This window comes from Cheilinus undulatus, linkage group 1, assembly GCF_018320785.1.
Source record: "Cheilinus undulatus linkage group 1, ASM1832078v1, whole genome shotgun sequence".
NCBI lineage: Eukaryota > Metazoa > Chordata > Actinopteri > Labriformes > Labridae > Cheilinus > Cheilinus undulatus.
In genome coordinates this window covers 48414195-48434951 of record NC_054865.1, presented here as the reverse complement: position 1 = coordinate 48434951, position 20757 = coordinate 48414195, and the positions used below count along the sequence as shown (strand labels likewise).

Here is a 20757-nt window from a genome sequence, read left to right as displayed (position 1 = left end):
CTGAAGCAAATTAAACTGTGGAGCCTTAAACATAGACACTATTGGTACCCAGATTATTATTTTTTACATCCTTGGGGCCAGGTTGCTGGAGTTCATGCTATGACTGAACCTTCTTCAAACCTGTTTGATCAAGTTTTAGTCATTATCACACTTTAGAGCAAAACAATCTCAGCAAATAAAGTAAACAACTAAAATATTTATTAAATGAAGAATTATTTTACAGCAAACTCTTATCACGACACAGTCTTCAAGTCAAATGACACTTAACCCTTTGAGTACAATTAGGTTGGCCCCTCTCATCTGGAGAAGTAACAATGAACAGACGGCGGGGGATTCCTCCGCCGCGGTCTTCTATCAAAAAACATGAACGAGCACATCGGGGTCTAGGAGGTCCAAAACTGCTTCTTTTAAAAAGTCAGACATTAAAGGAGGAACACAATGGCTTTCTGTTTTAGTAGGAACTGAACCAAGAACAACATGACCATTTCAACATTTTTTCTGTTTTTACATGTGTACATAGTTTTTGTCTGGTACTCGGTGGACGTTTTCAGTTCAGTTCATAAAGGCGTGTTGAAAGAAAAGGTGAAGTGAATAGTCCATCCAAGCTCTTCAGATCTTTGCGGGCTTCACTGACAGATCCATGATGGTGTCCTTAAATGGTGGAAAGACAAACTATGACGGATACTAAAAGGGTTAAGGCAAGAATAGAAAAATAAAGAAATAGTAAAAACAATAGAAATGTTGCTTCTCTGTCAAACTTGCAACGCTCAGATTTCTAAGAAGCCATAGTGAGAATTATTCACATAATCTTACTCTCTTTACAGAACCCTCCACTTTACACAGTATTTACAGCAGAACAGAGCCTATCTAATGAAAAGAAGAGCAGTCGACTAAAATTAACACGCATTTCATGAACACAATGAGAATTAAAAAACTGTATAATTGTATCATCATATCGTCAGTATGTAAAAACATTTACACACATACTTGCAAATAGTGTTCTACAGTAGTCATTATATTTCATATCAAATCAGTCGACAGAGCAGTCTGAAAACCATGTTTCCAGTCATCTTTGTACAAATGTGCACTCTTCAATAACTTCAGTAAAGAGTAACTAAACCCCAGAGTTTCACCTAAGATGAATCAACCCTGAAATTAAAAAAAAAAAAAAAAAAAAAAAACACAAGAAAAGAAATGCCTTTAAGAAGTCATCGATACGGAGGGGAGCATTATCAATAATAGTGATCCATTGTAGCCTCACCATGAGCCATCTGAGTGTGAAACAATGGTATTGATGAGGACAAAATTATTAACCCAACTAATACAGAGAAAACAACCCTAGAGTAGGATGGCAATGTCTGATTGGTGGAGCCTGCTGTTCGCTGTAAATTTCAGCTTTGGGTGCTTCTTCTGAAGGTAAGCTTGTCGAAAAAGTGAGTGGTGCTGTCACCACATCTGCCACCAGATCAGCCAATTAAAAAAACACAATATTTTAGCGACCAGGTTTTAACCATTTAAGGGCAGTCGCATATATTGAACACAAAACACAGTTTTAACACTCAAATATCAAGATATGGACCCTAGGCAAAAGGCAAGACCTCTAAATGTCCATTTATGCAGGAAAATAAAGTGGTCTTGGGGTGTAGTTACTCTTTAAAATTTGAATTGATACAGAAACAATTTACATCACTTATTTTTCTTTTGTGTGAACTTTGTGCACAGTTGAAACTTTCAGTTTTACAAGCGGTGTTGTAATAACAGAGAAGAGGACACAGGAATGCTCAGGTGAGACAAAAAACAGATGAAGTGGCCAACAAAGACGACACAAGGACATCGTGATTGAGAGGTCAAAGCGGTGGGATTCACCTCGCTGCGTGCCGCTTCCCTCCAGAGGTTAAACAACATAGCATCACCTTTCCCAAAAAGTTGGTGAGATTACCACCAAACAATGTGACCTGTGCATGAAATAATGGAAAAACAGCTTTCCTGCTGCTTCTGTGAGGGGCCACAGACCTGACCAGAAACAAGAGAAAGTTTGACTTTAAATAGAGGAAGGTCAAAGTGTTTGGATCCTTTTCTGTCTCTGTTAAACAAATAGTCTATGGGTAAACTATTCAGTGGGTTTATGATAAGCCGTAAGATGACTAAATAGCTTTCCATCTGATTAAAGCATCAGCTGGCAGGTCATACTTTCAATGTTATCAGGTGATATCTCATGCTGAAAGCATAATAAATAAACAAGTAACAAATAAGCATAACAAATGGAACAGATCAAATATCTGAGGCAATGTCTTGAGAAAGCGTGTCGCATTCCCTTTACTTTACTTTACCCCCCAGCAGAAAGAGCAGACGGCGCTGGCCAAACACGGCAATAACGAAAACCCTTGAGGGAAACTTTAGCGCTCTCCAGACAAGCTTGAGGATAATTGAAGGAGGTGTGGAGGAGAGGACAAGGAGGCGACCGGAGCAACATCATGGCTGTAAATGTGAGAAGTTCAGCAGGAAAAGCACCAGCCTCTCCTGCCTTAATAAGCCCGGCCATCTGTAAACAGTTTTGACACGTTGTGACCTCCTGGCATACTCAAATCCAGGCCTGCATGACATGGCTTTAATTACCCACAATTCTTCTCCTCTTTTTCTCTCTTTATCTTTTCTTCTGTCTGTCTGCTGCTCTGTGGGTTACAGCTGAGGATCTCTGGGAGATGTCAGAGGAGTTCAAACCAACACAAACTCTCCAGAATAAGTCAAGAGCTATGGCTGAATGTGAGAGCACCGAAATGCTTTCTCTTTCATTGAAATAGAAAGTAGATAGAGGGTCAGGTACAGAACATGAAGGCTGAAGTAGATATGAAGTAAATAATATCACAAATAAATCTTTATAAGTACTGCCATTCGACGATGTCTGATCTGAAGTGCTCTTAGCGTTATCCCGTTAAGAACAGGTCTGACTTAGTAAATTAAAAAAGTAATGTAGAATAAAAGATTGCATAAATATTCACCCCCCTTTAAGTCAGTATTTAGTAGATGCAACTTCGGCTGAAATCACAGCACTGAGTCTGTGTGGATAGGTCTCAGTCAGGCTTGCACATCTGGACACTGCAGTTTTACTCCATTTAACTCTGTCACTTGACATTTAAGGGTGTTTTTTTGGTCAAAAAAGCCAAATTTTATTGATCATGATGGATTTATGAAATCAATAAAAGGGTAAAACATCCAAGAGGATGAATACCTTCTGATGACATAACTTCATATCAACCTGCTAAACACTCATCGGGATCCATGGTATTTTAATTTGTGGATATCCCATATGCTGATATTGACTTATTAGTTTTATCTCTGATAGTGATATCAATATTTAAATGTAAATAAATGTAAATGTTTTTAGTCATCGACTACTCAAATCGCTTTTACACCATTCACTCTGCATTCACACACTGATGGCAGAGGTTGCTATGAAGATGACCATCAGTATTAGCTAACCCTATTCAAACGCATCCATTTACACACCACTGATGAAGCAGTGGGAGCAAACTGGGGTTAAGTGTCTTGCCCAAGCCCAAATGTGACTGGAGGAGCTGGGGATCAAACCAACAACCTTCCAATTGCGGGATGCCTGACACTACCTACTGTACCACAGTCGTCCCAGACCTGTAGATCAGACCTAAAACTACAGTCCTTATTTAAAGCTTGAGAATGAACAAGTTAACAAATTTCAGTCCTTAAAAAAACACTCAAAAGTGTAAGGAATGATGTTGAATAAAGAAAAAGACTGTTGGTCCAGCCTAAAACTCCACTAAGGCTAGCCACATACTAGACAATTTTCGAATCAATTTTAAAAATGTGGGAGACGCAGCCAGATTGAGAGACCACTGAGAACACACACCTGCCGACTAGAGGTGGGAGAAAAAATTGATTCTTAGATGCATCGTGATATGGAGGTGGAAGATTCTGAATCGGTTTATAAATGTCCAATAATCGTTAATAATTTAAATATTCAATACTGTGGAATAGTAGGAACAAAAAGATGGAACTTTAACACGCAGCGTGTAACAGTAAGATTTAGATTACCAGTTGTTCATCTGTGAAAAAGGGCATTTTTATGTTGTGTTTTTTCCAAACACATATATAATGTTTTTATTATGTTTGACACAGTGAGAACAACAGAAATGTAAAAAAAACAAGTGCATCAAAATGAATCAATAATCAAATAAGAACCGAATCGTAGCCCTATGAATCGAAATTGAATCGAATTGTGAGGTGACTAAAGATTCCCACCTCTACCGTCAACCTGCCAAAGACCTCGCGTGATCATGTGACTCCAGAGGAAAAACATACATCGATATCTATCGATATCCTCGGCTTGCCGTCCCTCCACACTGGTATGTGTTACAGTTGCAGCAAAAATCATAAAACAAGGAAAAGAATCAGGACGAAAACCTGGCTGGAATGAAGGTACAGTTTTGTTTATGTTTGTAGGTGTTTAAATAAAAATGTGTAGAAAATGCTTCCAAACGTTATGAGCCTGTGTTTTAATGCATGATCATCCACAAAGCTGTGACCATAATTTCACCACATTAATTAGATTAAAGATTAAGATGTAGGCCTATAGCTCAATATTTTTCACACTTTGTTTAAACTGCTTTTTGTATCAGTTGGTGAAAAATGTCGAACACAGCTCCTAAGAAACAAAAACCATCAATGATTAAACCATCAGTTGTCAACATGTATCATGAAATAACTCTGATCAAAGACAAAACGGAGCATCTCACGGCTTCAGGTGAGGTTTTTGTCATAGCAGAAAGTACAAAAAATGTTGAAATTACATGAAAAAGTCATTCCCGTGGGAGAAGTTGGGTTCTGAGTTGGAAAATGAATTGTCAGACTCAAAGGTACTTCTGTTTCTCTGTTTCTTTCCTGCTTGTTATTTTTACATCAAACCATCTCTTGTTTCTGTGTCAGACTTGAATCGTGATGCTGCAGCTGCACAGGACATCATAGGAATTTAGGGTACATTATTTTTGTTGGATAATAACTGTATCCTATTCTTAATGGAAACCAACACCTGCCTCTAGTGTTGGATTGGAGAATTAGTGCTTCAGCGCTCTCTTTATGACATGTAGTGAAATGGAAACAAGACAAAGATACATACACGACACAGTGACTGTAGTGACCATGGCCTCAGTCTCCACCTGAGCCGCTCACACGCACCCACAGACACACGTTCATTCACTTTTTGTGGAAAGGTTCATGGCATAAAAGCACAGCCTCATCATTTCAGTCTGTCCAGTGTGTGTTCGTATTTTCTGTGCACACTCTGGCATGCACATTTGTGTGCGTGAGTCTGTTTTTAGTAATCCAATGGGGAGTCATCAGACAGGGGGAGGAGGGCATGGCAGTCCCGCAGTGTAAGGAGGAGGAGAGCTTTAGTTGTTCTGAAGGCAGTCGAGATCCACCGAACAGCAAACATTCCCGTTCTGCACAGCAAAGCAAAAAGAGACAAGAGTATTTAATAAACTGGCTGTATAATACCAAGATGTGCATGCTGCATGTCATGACTTAACTCAGAGTCCGCCTGGTCTTAATCATTCAAAATGCATGGACTGAGTTAACACTGAGGGATTTGCAGAGTCAACATGACATACCATGTACATCTTACAGAGAGCATACAGTATTTTTGCTTCAGATGCTAGTGCTATCTAATGATTAAGTTCAAGGATTATCTGCTGTGGTTCTGAGGCATCCATCTCTGAGATTTATGCTGGCAATCCTGTACATTAGAAGGAAAGATGATTCAGGCTGTGTGGCACCAGCTGTGACAAATTTGAGAAATTGCGCAGCAGTATATCTTCCCACTGACAAGGTCTCAGTTATTCTGGATAATCAATGGACTTCAATGTCACTGTGTCACACTAAAAACTGAACAGACTTTCTACTCTCTCCGTCTGTGACAGTTTAGTTCAGAAGGCAGTAATCTGACTATAAGAGTGCCAACTCTTTGGTTTCTCTGGTTTACATGCCAAATCAAACCCCAAACAGCTGGACTTGTTATATAAACTTAGCACAAAAAGTAAGGGAATTAGTGTTTGTTAGATTATTTCTTAGTTGTAACAATGCTTCTTGGCATTACATTTACACCACTGGAAAGCTTGTTTATTTTATTGGGAAAAAATACACTTTTTCAGGCTTTTATAACATAAACATGTGCCCCTGGCCTGTCCACAATCACCCTAAGAATCAAATAGAAAGAAAATACATTCCCTTTCCTCCTTTCTTTCTCCACCTTTCAGAAAATGTGTGCTGAAACAAGCCATTCTCAGATTTTTTCCTCATGATGTCATGTGGGGAGTTAGCCCTGCCCCTAGGTTTGGTTGGCCCTCCTCCTGATCCTCGTCTCAGCTGCCGGCAGGGATGAGGATAAGGAGAGCCACATCCATTAAGCCACATCCACTTCTGGAGAGGGGCGGAGTCAGGGGTGGAGTCACACAGCTCATTAACATTTAAAGCCACAGACACAGAAACAGCTTGTTCTGAGCAGGGCTAAAACGGACAGATTTTACTACTTCACAGGCATGTTTTGAGGACCTCTGAGACCAATATAAAATTGTCTTTAAAAGGAAAAACATGTGACCTTTAAAGGAAAAAAAAAAAAACATTAAATTGTCAAATGTTTTTTGTTTCTTCAGACTTCAACCATCCAATCCACCGAACAACATCATACAAGGGTCAATGGGAGAATTAGCTGTTTGGCATTGGCAGAGAAGATTTGGCAAAATTTTCATGGGTGTAACCCACATACTCAGCTCTGTGTCTCATCCAACAAATGCATGATCATTACAAATGTGGCACCATTTAAAACGGTATGAGTTTTTGCCAAGAAGCATTGTTAGAGCAAAGAAATAATCTACCAAACACAAATTTTCTTACTTTTTGTGCCATGTTTTAAATAAGATTACATCCTGATTACCAGGCACCTAGACCAACATCTACATGCACAGATAAGTGGCATTATGTTTATCCACCTTTATCCTAGGGGCTCTACTGTAGATGTGACTATGAGTGGAACTTCCACAGTACGGAAGAAGTAGAAAAAACACACTTCTCCCAGGCTTTCATAACAGGTGCATGTTTGTTGTTAGTTGGCTTCATCTCCATATCTCCCTTATAAATTTTACCTGAGTAAATGCCCATCCTTTGTTGTTATTTAATCCACATTTAAAAAGCCAAACTGACAAAATGAAGAGTTGTTTGAGGTAAGCAACCTGCTCTACTGAGCTAAGCCAAATGATCTAGATCACTGAAAAGAGATGGATTTTCCATTACAATGGATGAGAGTGGACAGACAGCAACTAAGGAAACATGGGCAGGATGTGCTCCACCATGGCCAAACTGTACTGAACCAAACTAGACTGTTTTGTGGAAACAGACCATATATGAGTTTTGACACCGGTCATCCAAGCTTGAGCCTTCCATTTCTTCATGCACTTTTTAACTACTACAAAAGAAGCCAAATATATATATATATATATTTACTTTTGCACTTTGAACATTTGGCATAGTCATAAACAGCACAAAACACGGCCTTTTGGTAGCACTTCCACATGCAGAAATCACTTCTTGCCCCGCATCTTGAGTTCTGCATGATGCTATCTGCAAAAAACTTATTACCTGTAATACTCTGAGGGTAAGGAAGGATGACAAAGTCAGAATTTACATTAAATATCTGTAGCTGCCTAAAGCATTATAGTTACAAGATAACTTAATTGTTGTAGTGAGATGAATGAGCTAATAGCATTGCTGCTTGAAGCCCAGGACTCTGAACGTGGCTTATTTAGAGAATATCAGGCTTATTCAGTACACATCTTTATTTAACAACAGAGAACCTTCAATGTGATGTTGTTGCTGTTTGGCCTACCTTGCACTTGCAGGTGGTACAGGGTGAGTTGGGCATATGCCATGTGTCCCCGCTGAGGCGTATGACACCCGCGGGGTCCTGGCATGTCTGTCGGATGTCATATGACAGGTTGTCGGCCAGGCAGGGGTCTGTGACGCAACGCGGGCAACACTCGCCCTCCGCCACTGCCGTGTACTCGCACATCAACACGGGGCAAACCAGAGGCCAGCAGTCCACCTCCCCCTCCTGCAGGCACGCAGAGAGGAAAACATAAAAGAAAGGGGAAATTATACTGTGTTTGGTGCTCTTCCTGTGTGCTAATCAGCATATTTGGTGACTGCAGTTACAGCTCACATGTTGATTTGTTGCTACATCTGTACTTAGAGAGGTCGTGATTATCCGAGCCCTGACACACTCCTACACACAGCCATGCAACCGATCAGAGGCAGGTATTACACAAAGCCCAGCTGTTAGTGTCATGTTAGTGAGAGGATTCTGTTGTTTTCATGTCATCTGTTGCTTTCTAACTAACTTGTTTGAGTACACTCATCAGGGCTTGATAGAAATCATCAGTATTGTTTAAACACATGTAGCATGTGCTCATCTGTCTATTTCTGTGTACTGACCATGCAGCGGCACTGCTGGCAGCCGTACAGCCAGGACGCTCCACTACGGTAGAGTGTGCGTCCGCTCTGGTCCAGACACTGGCTGCTTGGCCTGTTGTCACAGCCGGGACAGCAGAACAGATCCTCGTCTGGGTCTCCACAGTCACAGGGTCTCCTCCTGCAGTACGTCTGAGCATCCTGCAGTGAAGACGACACAGACGTCAGGAAGAAAAGATAAAGAGCCTCATTTATATTTCTGTGTTTACTGTATTTCTTTTTACAATGCCAAGCTTGTAAAAAATCCAAACAATTCAATTTAAATAAAAGTCAGTCATGTTGCTGAGTGTTTCCAGTTGTGTTAAGTGTCATGTGTGAAGGAGCTTGGTGACCAGAGACCTTGACTAACCAGGAAATAATATCAATTACTTTTGGGCAGACCCAGACCCATTATGATTGAAGACCAGCTAACCTTCAAGGTTCATATGGCCTTGATTGCTGATTTACCCTCTTGTAACATTATGAGGATGAGATAAGACCCTAAATGACAGAGCATGCAACACAGCTCCTGGTACAGGCTCTTCTAATATCGCGCATTGACTACTGCAACACATTACTGGCAGGCCTCCCTGCATGCACATTTCAAACCTCAGCAGCAACACCTCTGGTCTTCAACCAACCCAAGACAGCTCATCTCACTCCTCTGTCCATCTCTCAACACTGGCTTCAGCTTGCATCAAATCCAAAACTCTTATCATTGCTAAATCCCTTATCCAGGTCTACAATCCTCCTCTCACCTGCTGGGGTCGGTCTGCAAAAGGCGTCATTGTAACATCAGAGCCGACTCTTTTCTTTCACTGTCCCTTGATGGTGGAATCAGTCACCCAATTCCACAGATCCACAGAGTCCCTCTGTACTTTCAAGACAAAGCTAAAGACCCAGCTTTTAAGAGCAGGGGCTCTCAAACTTACCCCTTACAGGGCAGAACATTTTCCAAGGACCCCCACATAACCCTCATGCTGATCAAACATGTTTACTTCCATTTGTACTCCTAGATGCTAGATTTTAAACTCTTCAACCCAAATAAAAGCTCTTATCCACTAGAGTGTGGCTTTTTTCTTACTTTTTGTGATACTTTGAGCAGCCAAATAAAAGCCCTCTGTGCTTTTTCTGAGGTTGTGGTGAGGTTCACCATTCATGTTTTTTGGCAGATGTACTCCTCACCCTTTTGTCAGAAAAAATCTTTTGTTTTGTCCTTAAACTCTGCATGCTTTGTTACCTGATGACGCATTAGCTTGGCGGGCTTTATGGCTTCATTGCCAAACACATTAAGGCACACAACACATTTTGGTCTTCCGTTGCTGTTCTATATAAAACCAAACTCTAGACAGCTATCATCATATATTCTCTGTTTAGCTGGTCTGGGCCTAGCATCACTTGATGAAGTGGAAACACTTAAATATTTATCTATTGTTGCTAGCTGGACCTGCACACCAAATGTGTCCTGAGCAAAGTGACTGATGTGTGGTGAGTGATAGATCTACGTGATATGTCATGATCATATCTGACTTTTTATTTGTCCAAAGCTGACTTATTTGGGGGTCATTGGTTTAGTATGGTTGTTTTATTGCACTGTGGTATGTATTTATTTATTTTTTAATGACATGGCATTACTTGAGTCATTTATTTTGAATTGTTTTGCGGACCCTCAGGCTATGGCTCACAGACCCCCAGGGGTCCCCATTGGTAGAATGAGTCTCCAAATACAGTTAGCTAGAACTGTCCTGCTCTACTTCTTGGGTTTCTCTTTGTGAATAACCCAGCACTTGGTACTTTTGCCATTATTTTTTGGTGAAGACAATTTAATTGATGGTGATAAGAGGTCTCATGTTAGTTATTGGTGCATTGCCTCTAGCATGGCAGCACCTGCGTCTGACTGGACTCAAAGCACTTTGTTTCACTTACTGACGTTTCCTCCTGTCTAGATCTTTACTTGTGTTGTACTTACTCTCAGATATGCATTGCTAATTACAAAAACTTCTACTTATCAACATTGTAAATTATTGATTCTTGATTTCTGGATGTTTGTCGCCCTGAGGAGTGTAGATAGCCAACCATTCTTTCCCTCTGAAAGCTTCTCAACCTACTAAACTCAAAGATGTAAAAACATGAATCTGGTTTTCATTTCCTCAAACCTTAACCAGACTTATTGTGGCATTGGCAACACTTTATTTGAAGGGGAATGCATAGGACCCACATGACAGCTGTAGCTCACATGAGGAGGCTTTATGAATGTTGTCATTAAGTGTGGTTTGGTCAATTATGTCACCTTTAAGTTGAAACTGTTTGATCGCTTATTGCTTCTTGGCACAGTAAGGTAAGGCTGTAGCCAGCTGTCTTAGCCTAGCATAAAGAGTGGAATCATAAATGAAGAGTGGGGTTAGATCCAGTTTTTACTCTCCAGGAAAGGAAAAAAAGCAAAGATTTGGGATGCCCAGTGTTGTGGATGTTCTAAATTTATTGCATACCATGGCATGCAGTAACCTTAAAGTCCCGCCTCTTTGGGGTGTTTCTGGTTTCGCATTGTTCTGTGTCTACTTTCTTCAGTGAGCCACTTGAAGATATATTGCCTATAAAGGTTTCACCTTCAAATACCACTTTATGTGCCTATACGTTCCCCTGCATATTGTGGGCTATGAAGAAGCATTTCTATCACTGAAAAGGTGAATCACCATGTTCAACAGCTGCTATGACTGAAAGCTTTCATCTGTTTGGTAAAAGCAGAGAGTTTAAGGGTTCCCTGATCCTCTGAATGTTGCTTCAGATTCTTTTCATCTCTAAAAGGGTAAAACCCTTGAGAGAATCTAATGCGTGGGATTTTTTTTTACTAAAAAAGTGGTGCAATTGCAAAGATATTGATATTCAGTAAAAAGTAAAGCATAACAGTAAACCCTGATCAGACAAATACTTTGTAATCTAGGCACCTTTCCTGGTCGCCTTTATAGAAAGCTAGTTTACAACTTTTCACAGTGAGTCATTAAAGTGGATTGTTCAAGGTCGACATACAAACGAGGTATTTTACTGGGTTGTATCACATCTACAGTCTCTATTTTCTAACAGCAATTTATTAGAGCCATGAACAGAGCGGGAATATGTAAGAGGTTTGGCGCCTGGGCTGGAATGCAAAGTCAAATTCAGAGAAAAATGCTGGATCTGTGTCCCTAGCTCGCCTTCTCTACTCAGAGAACACTTTATGGTCCATTTTACTCACCACAGCCAGCACAGTCTGGCCCGGAGACGGCGGGGTAATGATGATGTAAAAATGTTACATAAAATGGCTGTTAGAAAATGTATGGAGGGCATAAAATCATTCCGAATACCATTAAAAGGGCAATACAGAGCCAGTGTTTTATCGATGCGTATTGTCCTGGTACAGTAACCACTCAGTCCCTGGGTACCGATAGTAACGGCGCTGGTCTTTACGGTTACGGCTTTGGACTTGCTGTGAAATTACTGCCAATTGTGGTGTGCTGGCAGGAGGCATGAAGGCAGACTGTTCATTTTAATGCCAGGAAAACACAGAGCATGCATGCCAATGCTCTGCTGCTGTGCTAACTGCACTGATATCTTTTTATATGAACTTATATGAACTATAATGAGGTGCTCCTTTCTCATTTTTTCTGCAACATGAGAAGTTTTTGATCTTTCTGACCCACTGTGTAAATTTAAATTTCTTTTCTCTTTCTGTTTTCCAATAAAATGAAACTTTGAGGGGAGTTTGAAACCAAGTGTTGGCCCGTGGACCAGGTCCAGCAAATCAGTGCCACTTGTATGACCAAAACGGACCTTTTATGTAGAGTTCATCATGAAAAAGTAAAAACAGAATTTAAAAATGTTTCTAAATCTATCAAAAATAAAAAACTTAAATATTCCATTGACATAAGTATTCTGACCATTTGCAAAAACAGTAAATTTGGCTCAGCTTACTCCCATTCCTCTCAATCTTTGCTGAGATGTTTCTCCACCTTGATTGGTAAATTAAACTGATTCAACATGATTTGGAAAAACACACACCTCTCTACAGAAGGCCTCACAGCTGACAATGCATATCAGAGCAAATACAAGCTGTGAGGTCAAAGGAACTGCCTGCAGAGCTCAGAGACAGGGTTTTTACAAGGCACAGATTTGAGGAAGGCTACAAAAAAGTCCCATGGCTCTGAAGATTCCCAAGAGCACAATGGCCTCCATAATTCTTAAATGGAAGAAGTTTGGCACAACCAGGACTCTTTCAAGAGCGGTTACCAAGAACTTGATGGTCACTCTGAGCTCCAGAGATCCTGTGTGGAGATGGGACAAAGTTCTAGATGGACAACCATCACTGCAAGCCTTCTTCAATATGGGCTTATGGCAGAGTGGCTGGATGGAAACATCTCCTCAGGACAAAACACATGAAAGCCCACTAGGAGTAAATCTGTACATCTTTAATGTAATTGCCAAAGAGTGCACAGATGGCTACCTACCACATCCTTTGTAATTACCTATCATGATCAATACTTCAATAAATTACAGGTGTTGCAAAATGTATTGCACTTGTAATCTTGGCAGGTCAAAAATGAGCCAGATGCACTATGATCACAGTTAATGCCAAAATAATTGACTATTTCTACTACACCTGACACTAAAACAGGTGTACTTTCATGCAAATTAGGTATATTGATTACAAATTACAAAAAGACGAGTAAAAAATTGTCCTAATGAAGCAATTTAAAGTGGCTAAAAAGTTCTGACAGCAGAAATGGGTGATGCGTTTTATGTGCACTTTATAAAAAACAAACTTGGGCCAATCACTTGCTCCTTTTCTTATCAAAACTACATTGAAAATTATTCAAAAACCTTTTTTTTTTTAATTGAAAATAAGGAATGATTCAGTGCAAACAAGATATGGTAAACATAAATATAAAAAAAGTATAAAACTTGTACAAATGAAATGAAACAAAGATGAAAAAATGATGTTACAGACTTTGGTGCACATTATTAAACAGTGGAACCAGATTACATCAAATTTGACCCTTGAGGACAACGAACACATCGTCCAAACAATGAAAAAATCTGGAGCTTAATCTATCATAGTTTCAAGTAAAGGTTAAATGATGCATCTGAGATGAAGTCTGCTTGTTGTACCTATTTTGAATTCCTGAAAAAAACTGCTAATTTCTAATAATTTTGAGTACATTTTTTATGACCTTGTTTTGTTTGTTGTTTTGTCCTTTACTTAACATTCCAGACACAGTTTGGCCTGATGGACATGTGTGAGAGATATTTGAGGCCTAATGGATTAATGTTTTACTGCTGATTGCAGAACAAAGTTCCCTTTACAGGGATAATAACAACACCCTTGAATCCTTCGAATCTGTACAACTACGCCCTTAAGATAATCTAAAAGGGAAACTTTTCTCCAGTATGAAAAATCCACCTCTAAATTAAGGTGCTGGCAAGTTACAACACCTTTTCCTCTTCTTTCTTGCCTTTGTCTGTCTCCAGTCAACCTTGATGTCGTATTTAACAAACTAATTCAAGAGTTTCAAGTACCTCCAGTAGGCGTAACAAAGCACTGTCTGCCAAAACAAGCAGACACAAGAGAAGTTTCTCCCACAGGCTGTCACTCTGATGAATGCTGAGCAGTCACGGTGTCAGAATAAGTACTGTATAACAACCTGGTGACAAAAACACCCACTGTGGATGTATATGAAAATAGAAATCTCATTTTATGGTGGAATGTCATATCCTGTAAATATTGTTTGTTGTGAATCCTTCTCATTATGTTGATCTGTAAACATCACTTTAATGTCATTATGATATAATGTGATACAATATATATCACACTTAATTGCCCCCTTAAGGACATTTGTCTCTAGTAGTGCACATATTTAACTGCTACCATAGTGATAAATAACCAAAGAAACAAACTAGACTGGCCGTCTGAGGCTGCAGACCCATGCCGAAGTGTTCAAAATTTCGGGTGCGCAGATCATCACCAAAATCTAATTGATTCTTCCCTGTCACTATCCCAATATTCCCTGAAAGTTTGGTGAAGATTCGACTTTCCGTTCTGGAGTTATCTAGTACACATACAAACAAACAAACAAACAAACAAACAAAGATAGGGAACCCTTTATATAACCCCCTGCCAATATCATCAGCGTAGGTAAAAACAACTATCAACATGTAGATGGAAAAGCACATAACAGCCAATAACAAAACACTGAAAAATGTGGGGGGGGGGCTTCTTGATCCCTGTAAAGGAAGTTTTGTGGATGGATGGTTGGATGGATGGATGGTTGGATGGATGGATGGATGGATGGATGGATGGATGGATGGATGTTGATCCCAAACATGAACAACTAACGGATGCATGTATTGAGGGTTGAATGGATGGATGATTACATGGATAGATGGATATGGAAGAATGGATGGATACTCTTTTTCCACAAGAGATGAATGTATGGAAAGACCAAGAAATTGACAAATTGTGGAATGAAAGAAAAGAATAAAATGTAAAAAGAAAAGACAAAATACAATGAGATATAAAGCTTTAAATTGGAAAAGATAACGTATAGTGAAACTAGGCTATCTCATTAAAAAGTCTATGATAGCGTGTATCTTTTGGATTTGTAAAACAATTATAAGAAAATTAGTGTCTTTTTCCCCATCAAATAAACAGAGCTACAGTAGATGGTTGTAGAAACAGAGACATATGATGTTTTATAAATGTCTGAGTTAGCATTGGCAGACTTTTTAAGTAGCAATGCCATGCTTATACATAAAACAATCGACATCCTGGAAAGGATTTAATCTGGTCCATAATCCACATAATTCATTATCATTTTGTTACAGTATTTTTTGCACTAGTCATTATTACAATATTGTCTTATTAAAGATTGTACATATTATTTACTGTTTGTTCTTATCAGTATTTAATGTTTAATTTATATGCACAGACTGCTTGTATTTGTACACACATCTGGCCAACAAGCCAATTATGACTGTGCTTTACAGCAAGTCTGCACTTCCAGTGCTGATCATTTCCAATTTGTCTCCTTCTCTACCAAGTAAAGCATCTGGGCTGACTATCAGTCACCCTCCCCTTTCCTGACTCTTAGATCACTCTCTGTTTGCATGCAGTAAGCATCGCACCTATGACTCACAATCGAACAATCTAAAAACATAATCTGACAAATAATCTCCTGTGTTTCTTTTCTCCATTGAGCTATTTTCTCTGTCTTTTTTGCTGTTGCCAGGAGAGCTTTCATCTCCGCTATGTGAATCTCCCAAGTGAATGTAAGTTATGTAAATGCTTGTATTTGATGGTGACTGACATGAAATAAACACATTGTTATCAACATGTAGCACAGCTATTTTTTCACAATTTGTTTATGCCACTTCTCTCAAAGTCTCTGAAATATGACAAGGAACACTTCAGACTTCTCCCTGGTAATAAACTTAGGATAAAATAGCTCTGACTATTCTGTTTTTTATTTTATTTTTTGCAAATCTGTTCATCTGAGCTGCAAAATTACTCAACACGTTTCCAAAACAAAAAGTGTTAGAGGTCTAGCAATCCATAGATGAAGTAAAAGTCAAATCACTGATCTAAACTATCCTCTTTAAGGTATGTCATTACTTTGAACATCCTCTCTCTAAAAGTCCTTACAATAAGGCAGGAAACAGCAGCTTGTTCAGGACATTCATGATGCAGTCCAATCACAGTTTTGCTGTGCCACAGATGGCGTTGGTGCACTGGTGTCACAGGTTTAAGCATGATCATGCTAACTGGTGACTCAACTAAAGGCAGTTGTATTCATTGAAAGATGCAGAAGAGGAGAAGTATCCTGACTAATGTGTATGGTTTCCTTTCTGTTTATTTTGAATTAAGACATTTCTTGAATCTATTTAATTGAATAATATACATCGTTAGGGATCATTCTATGTTAAAGGGATATTTTGGTATTTTTCAAATTGGGTTGTATAAGGTGCTTGGCAGTAGTAGCGGCATTAGCCTCTAGAGATTTCAGAATGCATTGCCCCTTTAAGCAGACCACAGTGGGGGCACTGCCAAGGAAGCTAGGCGGGTTGTTTCTCCATGTAATTTAGTGAGTTTCAGGTAAAAAAGATTTTGGTTCAAGTGACAATGACATGCCATTGGCTGTGTATACAAGGGGATACTTTACGACCTTGAGTATAAGAGGAACAACTTCTGCGGAGGGAGACTGAGTGGGAAAAAAGAGAGAGGGGAGAAACTTTAGTGGAGACCGTTGAGCAGGAGAGATCCAAGGTCACCTGGTGGTGTAGGTGTGTCAACTGTGAACCCGCAGAGTACCACTGTCAGGAGGGGGACTTAGTTCCAACACTTCGTCAGGACATTTCTGATGGAGGATAATGGATAACAGAAGCCTGCAGCCTGCATCACTCCCTATTCAGAGTTCCCTGTCTTTTTGTATGAAGGTGTTCTACCGGCCTTCTTCAACTTTCTGGAGACAAATTGGAGAAACTGACCCTGACCAGGAGAGCTAAATTCGAGCATGTTTATGTCTGTTATCTCCTGTTTTTTCTCTGTCAAAGCCCACAGACAAAAAAAGGAGATGACAATATGTTGAGGTGGAAGAAGAAAAGTAGCACTGCAACAGATCATTGCTACCTAAAACTCACAAAAGTACTTGGTGATACTGTACCCATCTGTAGCTCTGTATTGCCTAACTTCCTTAAGAGCAACCCCAGCCAGTCTAATGTCATGACTTTTGCCAAGTTCCTAAAACAACCCTACTTTAAAAATACTCAGATATCCCTTTTACCAAAGACACAGCCAGCTGAAGTAAACAGTCACACTTTAAACTAGACTGCTGGCTTTTCTCCATCTTTTTTCTCGCTCAGTCACTGAGATCATGTCTGTGCGCCTGAGAACCAAGAGGATGAAATATATAGATAGGAATTTAGTCTCAGCAGCTCCACTGATTGAAACACAAGACCAATGACATCCTTTTAGCAGCATCTTATTCCAAATAACAATCTGTTCTGCGCTGAATCAATCTCACTCACCGAGTCTCACCTTCCCAAAGACAAACCTGATCAATATCTCACTTTTAAGCAGTCACTGCATGGCCTCTCCGGAGGAGAAATAAGTTGTTGGACAGTCACAAATATTTTTCAGAATGTAAGGCAGACTGACAAGACACTTGTCAATGTGGGGCACTTTTCTTTAGATCAGGGGTTCTCAACCTTTATAGCCCACGACCCCCAAAATAAAGGTGCCAGAGACCGGGGACCCCCACTGTACTTAAATATGGTTGTGTGATGTGCAGACAAGGCCACCCGTTAGGGGGGTAATAGGGAAAGCTTTCGAGGACCCAGCCAAACAAGGGGCAAGCAAAATCACGGTCCATTGTAAAGTTAAGATGTGGTATTTTATATTTAACCTGAACCAATCTTATCAAAGAAACAAATACAGTTTAAATAATTTGTGTAGTAAATAGCCCCTTTCAAAAATGTAAATCCTCTATGTTAAAAACAGAATTATGTTAAAAATAGCTAAAATTGGTTAATAGCAGAAAATGGTGGGAAAGGTGTTGAAAATGGATTTTAAAAGTAGGAGAAATGGGTTAGACATTTCAAAAGGCGGCAAAAATTAACCAAGAAATGGGTTAAAGTGGCAAAAAAAAAGTGGTAAAGAGGGGTTAATAGTGGCAATAAGAAAAGATTTAGTCTAGAGGGAGCAAAAGTGTGTTACAATTTGCACAACTGGTGGGGAAAAAGGGATGTAAACGGGTTAAAATTTGGCAAAATTGGTGTAAAGTGGCAACAGTGTAATTCAAAAATATTCTTAGTTTTTCAAGGCACCGGGGGACCCCTTCTCAGTGTCTCGCGACCCCTAATGGGATCGCAACCCCAAAGTTGAGAATCCCTGCTTTAGATTGACCCAAAGTGCTTGGTGTGCCAGGTCAGACAGGCCTTTTGTTTGCTTTGTAACTTTGCAAAGCTTATTTTTCATTTATTTGTCAAGCATTTCAATCTGCAGGATGAATAAGACTGGTAGAATCTGCTGAGTTATAACCAGAGCAGAAAATTTAACTTTTTTAAAAACCACTGATCCAATGTATGAGTTTAGAGGATTATAACAATAGAACTTGGTTAAAACAGTTCTGTCATTAATCTCCTGTGTTTTTAAAATCGATTAAGATGTGAAATTCGTCCAGGAATACCCCGCTTTAACTTCTTCTGTAGCCATAGAAGAAACTACAGAGATAAAACTTGTGTTTATGTTGTGTACCTTGCAGGAGCAGATAGCACAGCGGTCAAAGTCTGGTTTCCAGTCCTCCCCGTTGCGTCTGAGTCCATCCTCCTGTGGACAGTCGCCGCTGCAGCCCGGACCAGATGTGCACACACAATCGTAGCCTCCTGGGAGGTTCACACACACACTGTCGTTCCAGCAGGTGTGTGTCTGCAGACTGCACTCATCGATGTCTGCAAGAGAAAAAGTGGGTCATTGTAAAAATATAGCATGTTTATATGTTCCTGACTTAAACTGGGTGTTAATTATGATATTCACCATTGAAGTCTAGGGCTGTTTTTCTCCTCCTTTCAATACTATATAGTTCATATTTATGGACCGTTTCACATGTCAGGCTTAGTTTTCCAGCACAGCCTCAACAATATGACCAGGCTGTTATTATTTTCACTTTGATCTTACAGTGCCTATAAAGTATTCACCCCTTTGGATGTTTTATTCTTTTATATACTTTATAAATGAATTATGGTCAATATAATTTGGCTTTTTTGACAAAAATGTTAATTTAAAAAACACTTTGATGTTAATAATAAAACCGTTTTCTACAAAGTTAAACCAATTAAAAAAAATATGCAAGGTAAAGTAAGTTGCTATAAAAATATTCACCCCCTTCAAGTCAGTCCTTAATTGGTGCATTTTGGCTGTAATCACAGCACTAAGTCTGTGTGGATCGGTCTCAGTCAGGCACATCTAAATCATGTTGACCATTTTTAATTTTTAAAATCAGTGAAAGGGTGAAACATCCAAGAGGGTGAATACTTTTTTTGGCACTGTTTGTGTGTTGAATGGGACCAAAAACATAAAAAAAACACTTTAAAAAGTGTATGCGCAGCAAATTGACAAGCAGATTGTGTCATTTCTAGTCAATGTTCGTGTTTGTAAAAAATATGTGATCAATCAAAAGCACCGCCAGAGGCGCCACTCTGCTCTGGTCCATTCAAGTCACATACTGAGTCTTTTTTCAGTGAAGAAACAGTTAAATCTGCACAGGGCAGATTGCCCTAAACATGAAGATGGACACAGGAATTAACAAAGCATACCATTAATTTCAAAATAAAACACCAGGTACAGCCTGCTGATTGTTTATCCCATCACCACATCAACTTCACATCAAAACATAAAGCAAATACACAGCAAATCAACCCCATAAAGGCGAAGAAAAATGCTGTTTGTATCTTGTTTTCTTTTTTACACCTGAATTTGTGATCTGAGCACAGCTGCACTTCAGAAACGCCCCATGGGGCACCATTGGTTGGAACAACACTGAACCACAGACAGAATGCTGCAGACACTGACTTTGTGAAAATCACAGGTTAACACTGACCAGAATAAACTACCAAAAAAATAAAATAAAATAAAAAATACCGTTACTGAAAGATATCCATAGACAGCACTGCTCATTGATATTCTTCATGCATATTTGCAGAACTGGACAAAGAATATGTATGAGCCTCAAAAACTTTCTGTCAGCTCTAAATAAAGAAATGTTTACCAACTCTGATGCACATTTACAACTGTAATTACATTTTCTATTTCCTCACATTACCTCAGGGGTATTATATGCAACATTTACATTAATTTGTGTTGTGCACAAATTTGTATTGCAGCCCTAAACTAACTTTCATCATTCCATCCATTATTTAGCATAAGGCTGCTGCTGTGTGGGTCATCCAGTGAGGAGGAGCTGACTACTGAAACAATCCTGCAGCTGCAGCTGAAATTAGTGGCAGTTTGAGTAATATGGGGGCATAATTTGAGGCAAGTGAACAAACACATTTTAAAGGATCCTTTATAAGTTAAAGACCCTGTAAAGTGAAATCCAAAATTTGTGTGTTAACACACTAGATGTGTTAGATAATATGGTTGCTGTAAATACATGAAAACACTGAAATCTACATGTGACTGAATTCTGGATTTGGACTGTT

The 20757-nt window shown here is 39.4% G+C and overlaps 1 protein-coding gene across 1 annotated transcript in view; it reads right to left on the bottom strand.

Moving 5' to 3' along the window:
- Window positions 1-272: 272 nt before the first annotated feature.
- LOC121512191 (protein kinase C-binding protein NELL1-like) overlaps window positions 273-20757 on the bottom strand; it is a 419636-nt gene continuing 399151 nt past the window's right edge. Inside the window, exons 17-20 of the mRNA XM_041791349.1 lie at window positions 18815-19008; window positions 8518-8694; window positions 7913-8137; window positions 273-5474 (exon numbers count right to left, since the gene is read on the bottom strand). Of these exons, the coding sequence (XP_041647283.1) occupies window positions 5424-5474; window positions 7913-8137; window positions 8518-8694; window positions 18815-19008 (647 nt within the window). The 3' untranslated portion in view covers window positions 273-5423. The remainder of the gene's footprint in view (window positions 5475-7912; window positions 8138-8517; window positions 8695-18814; window positions 19009-20757) is intronic.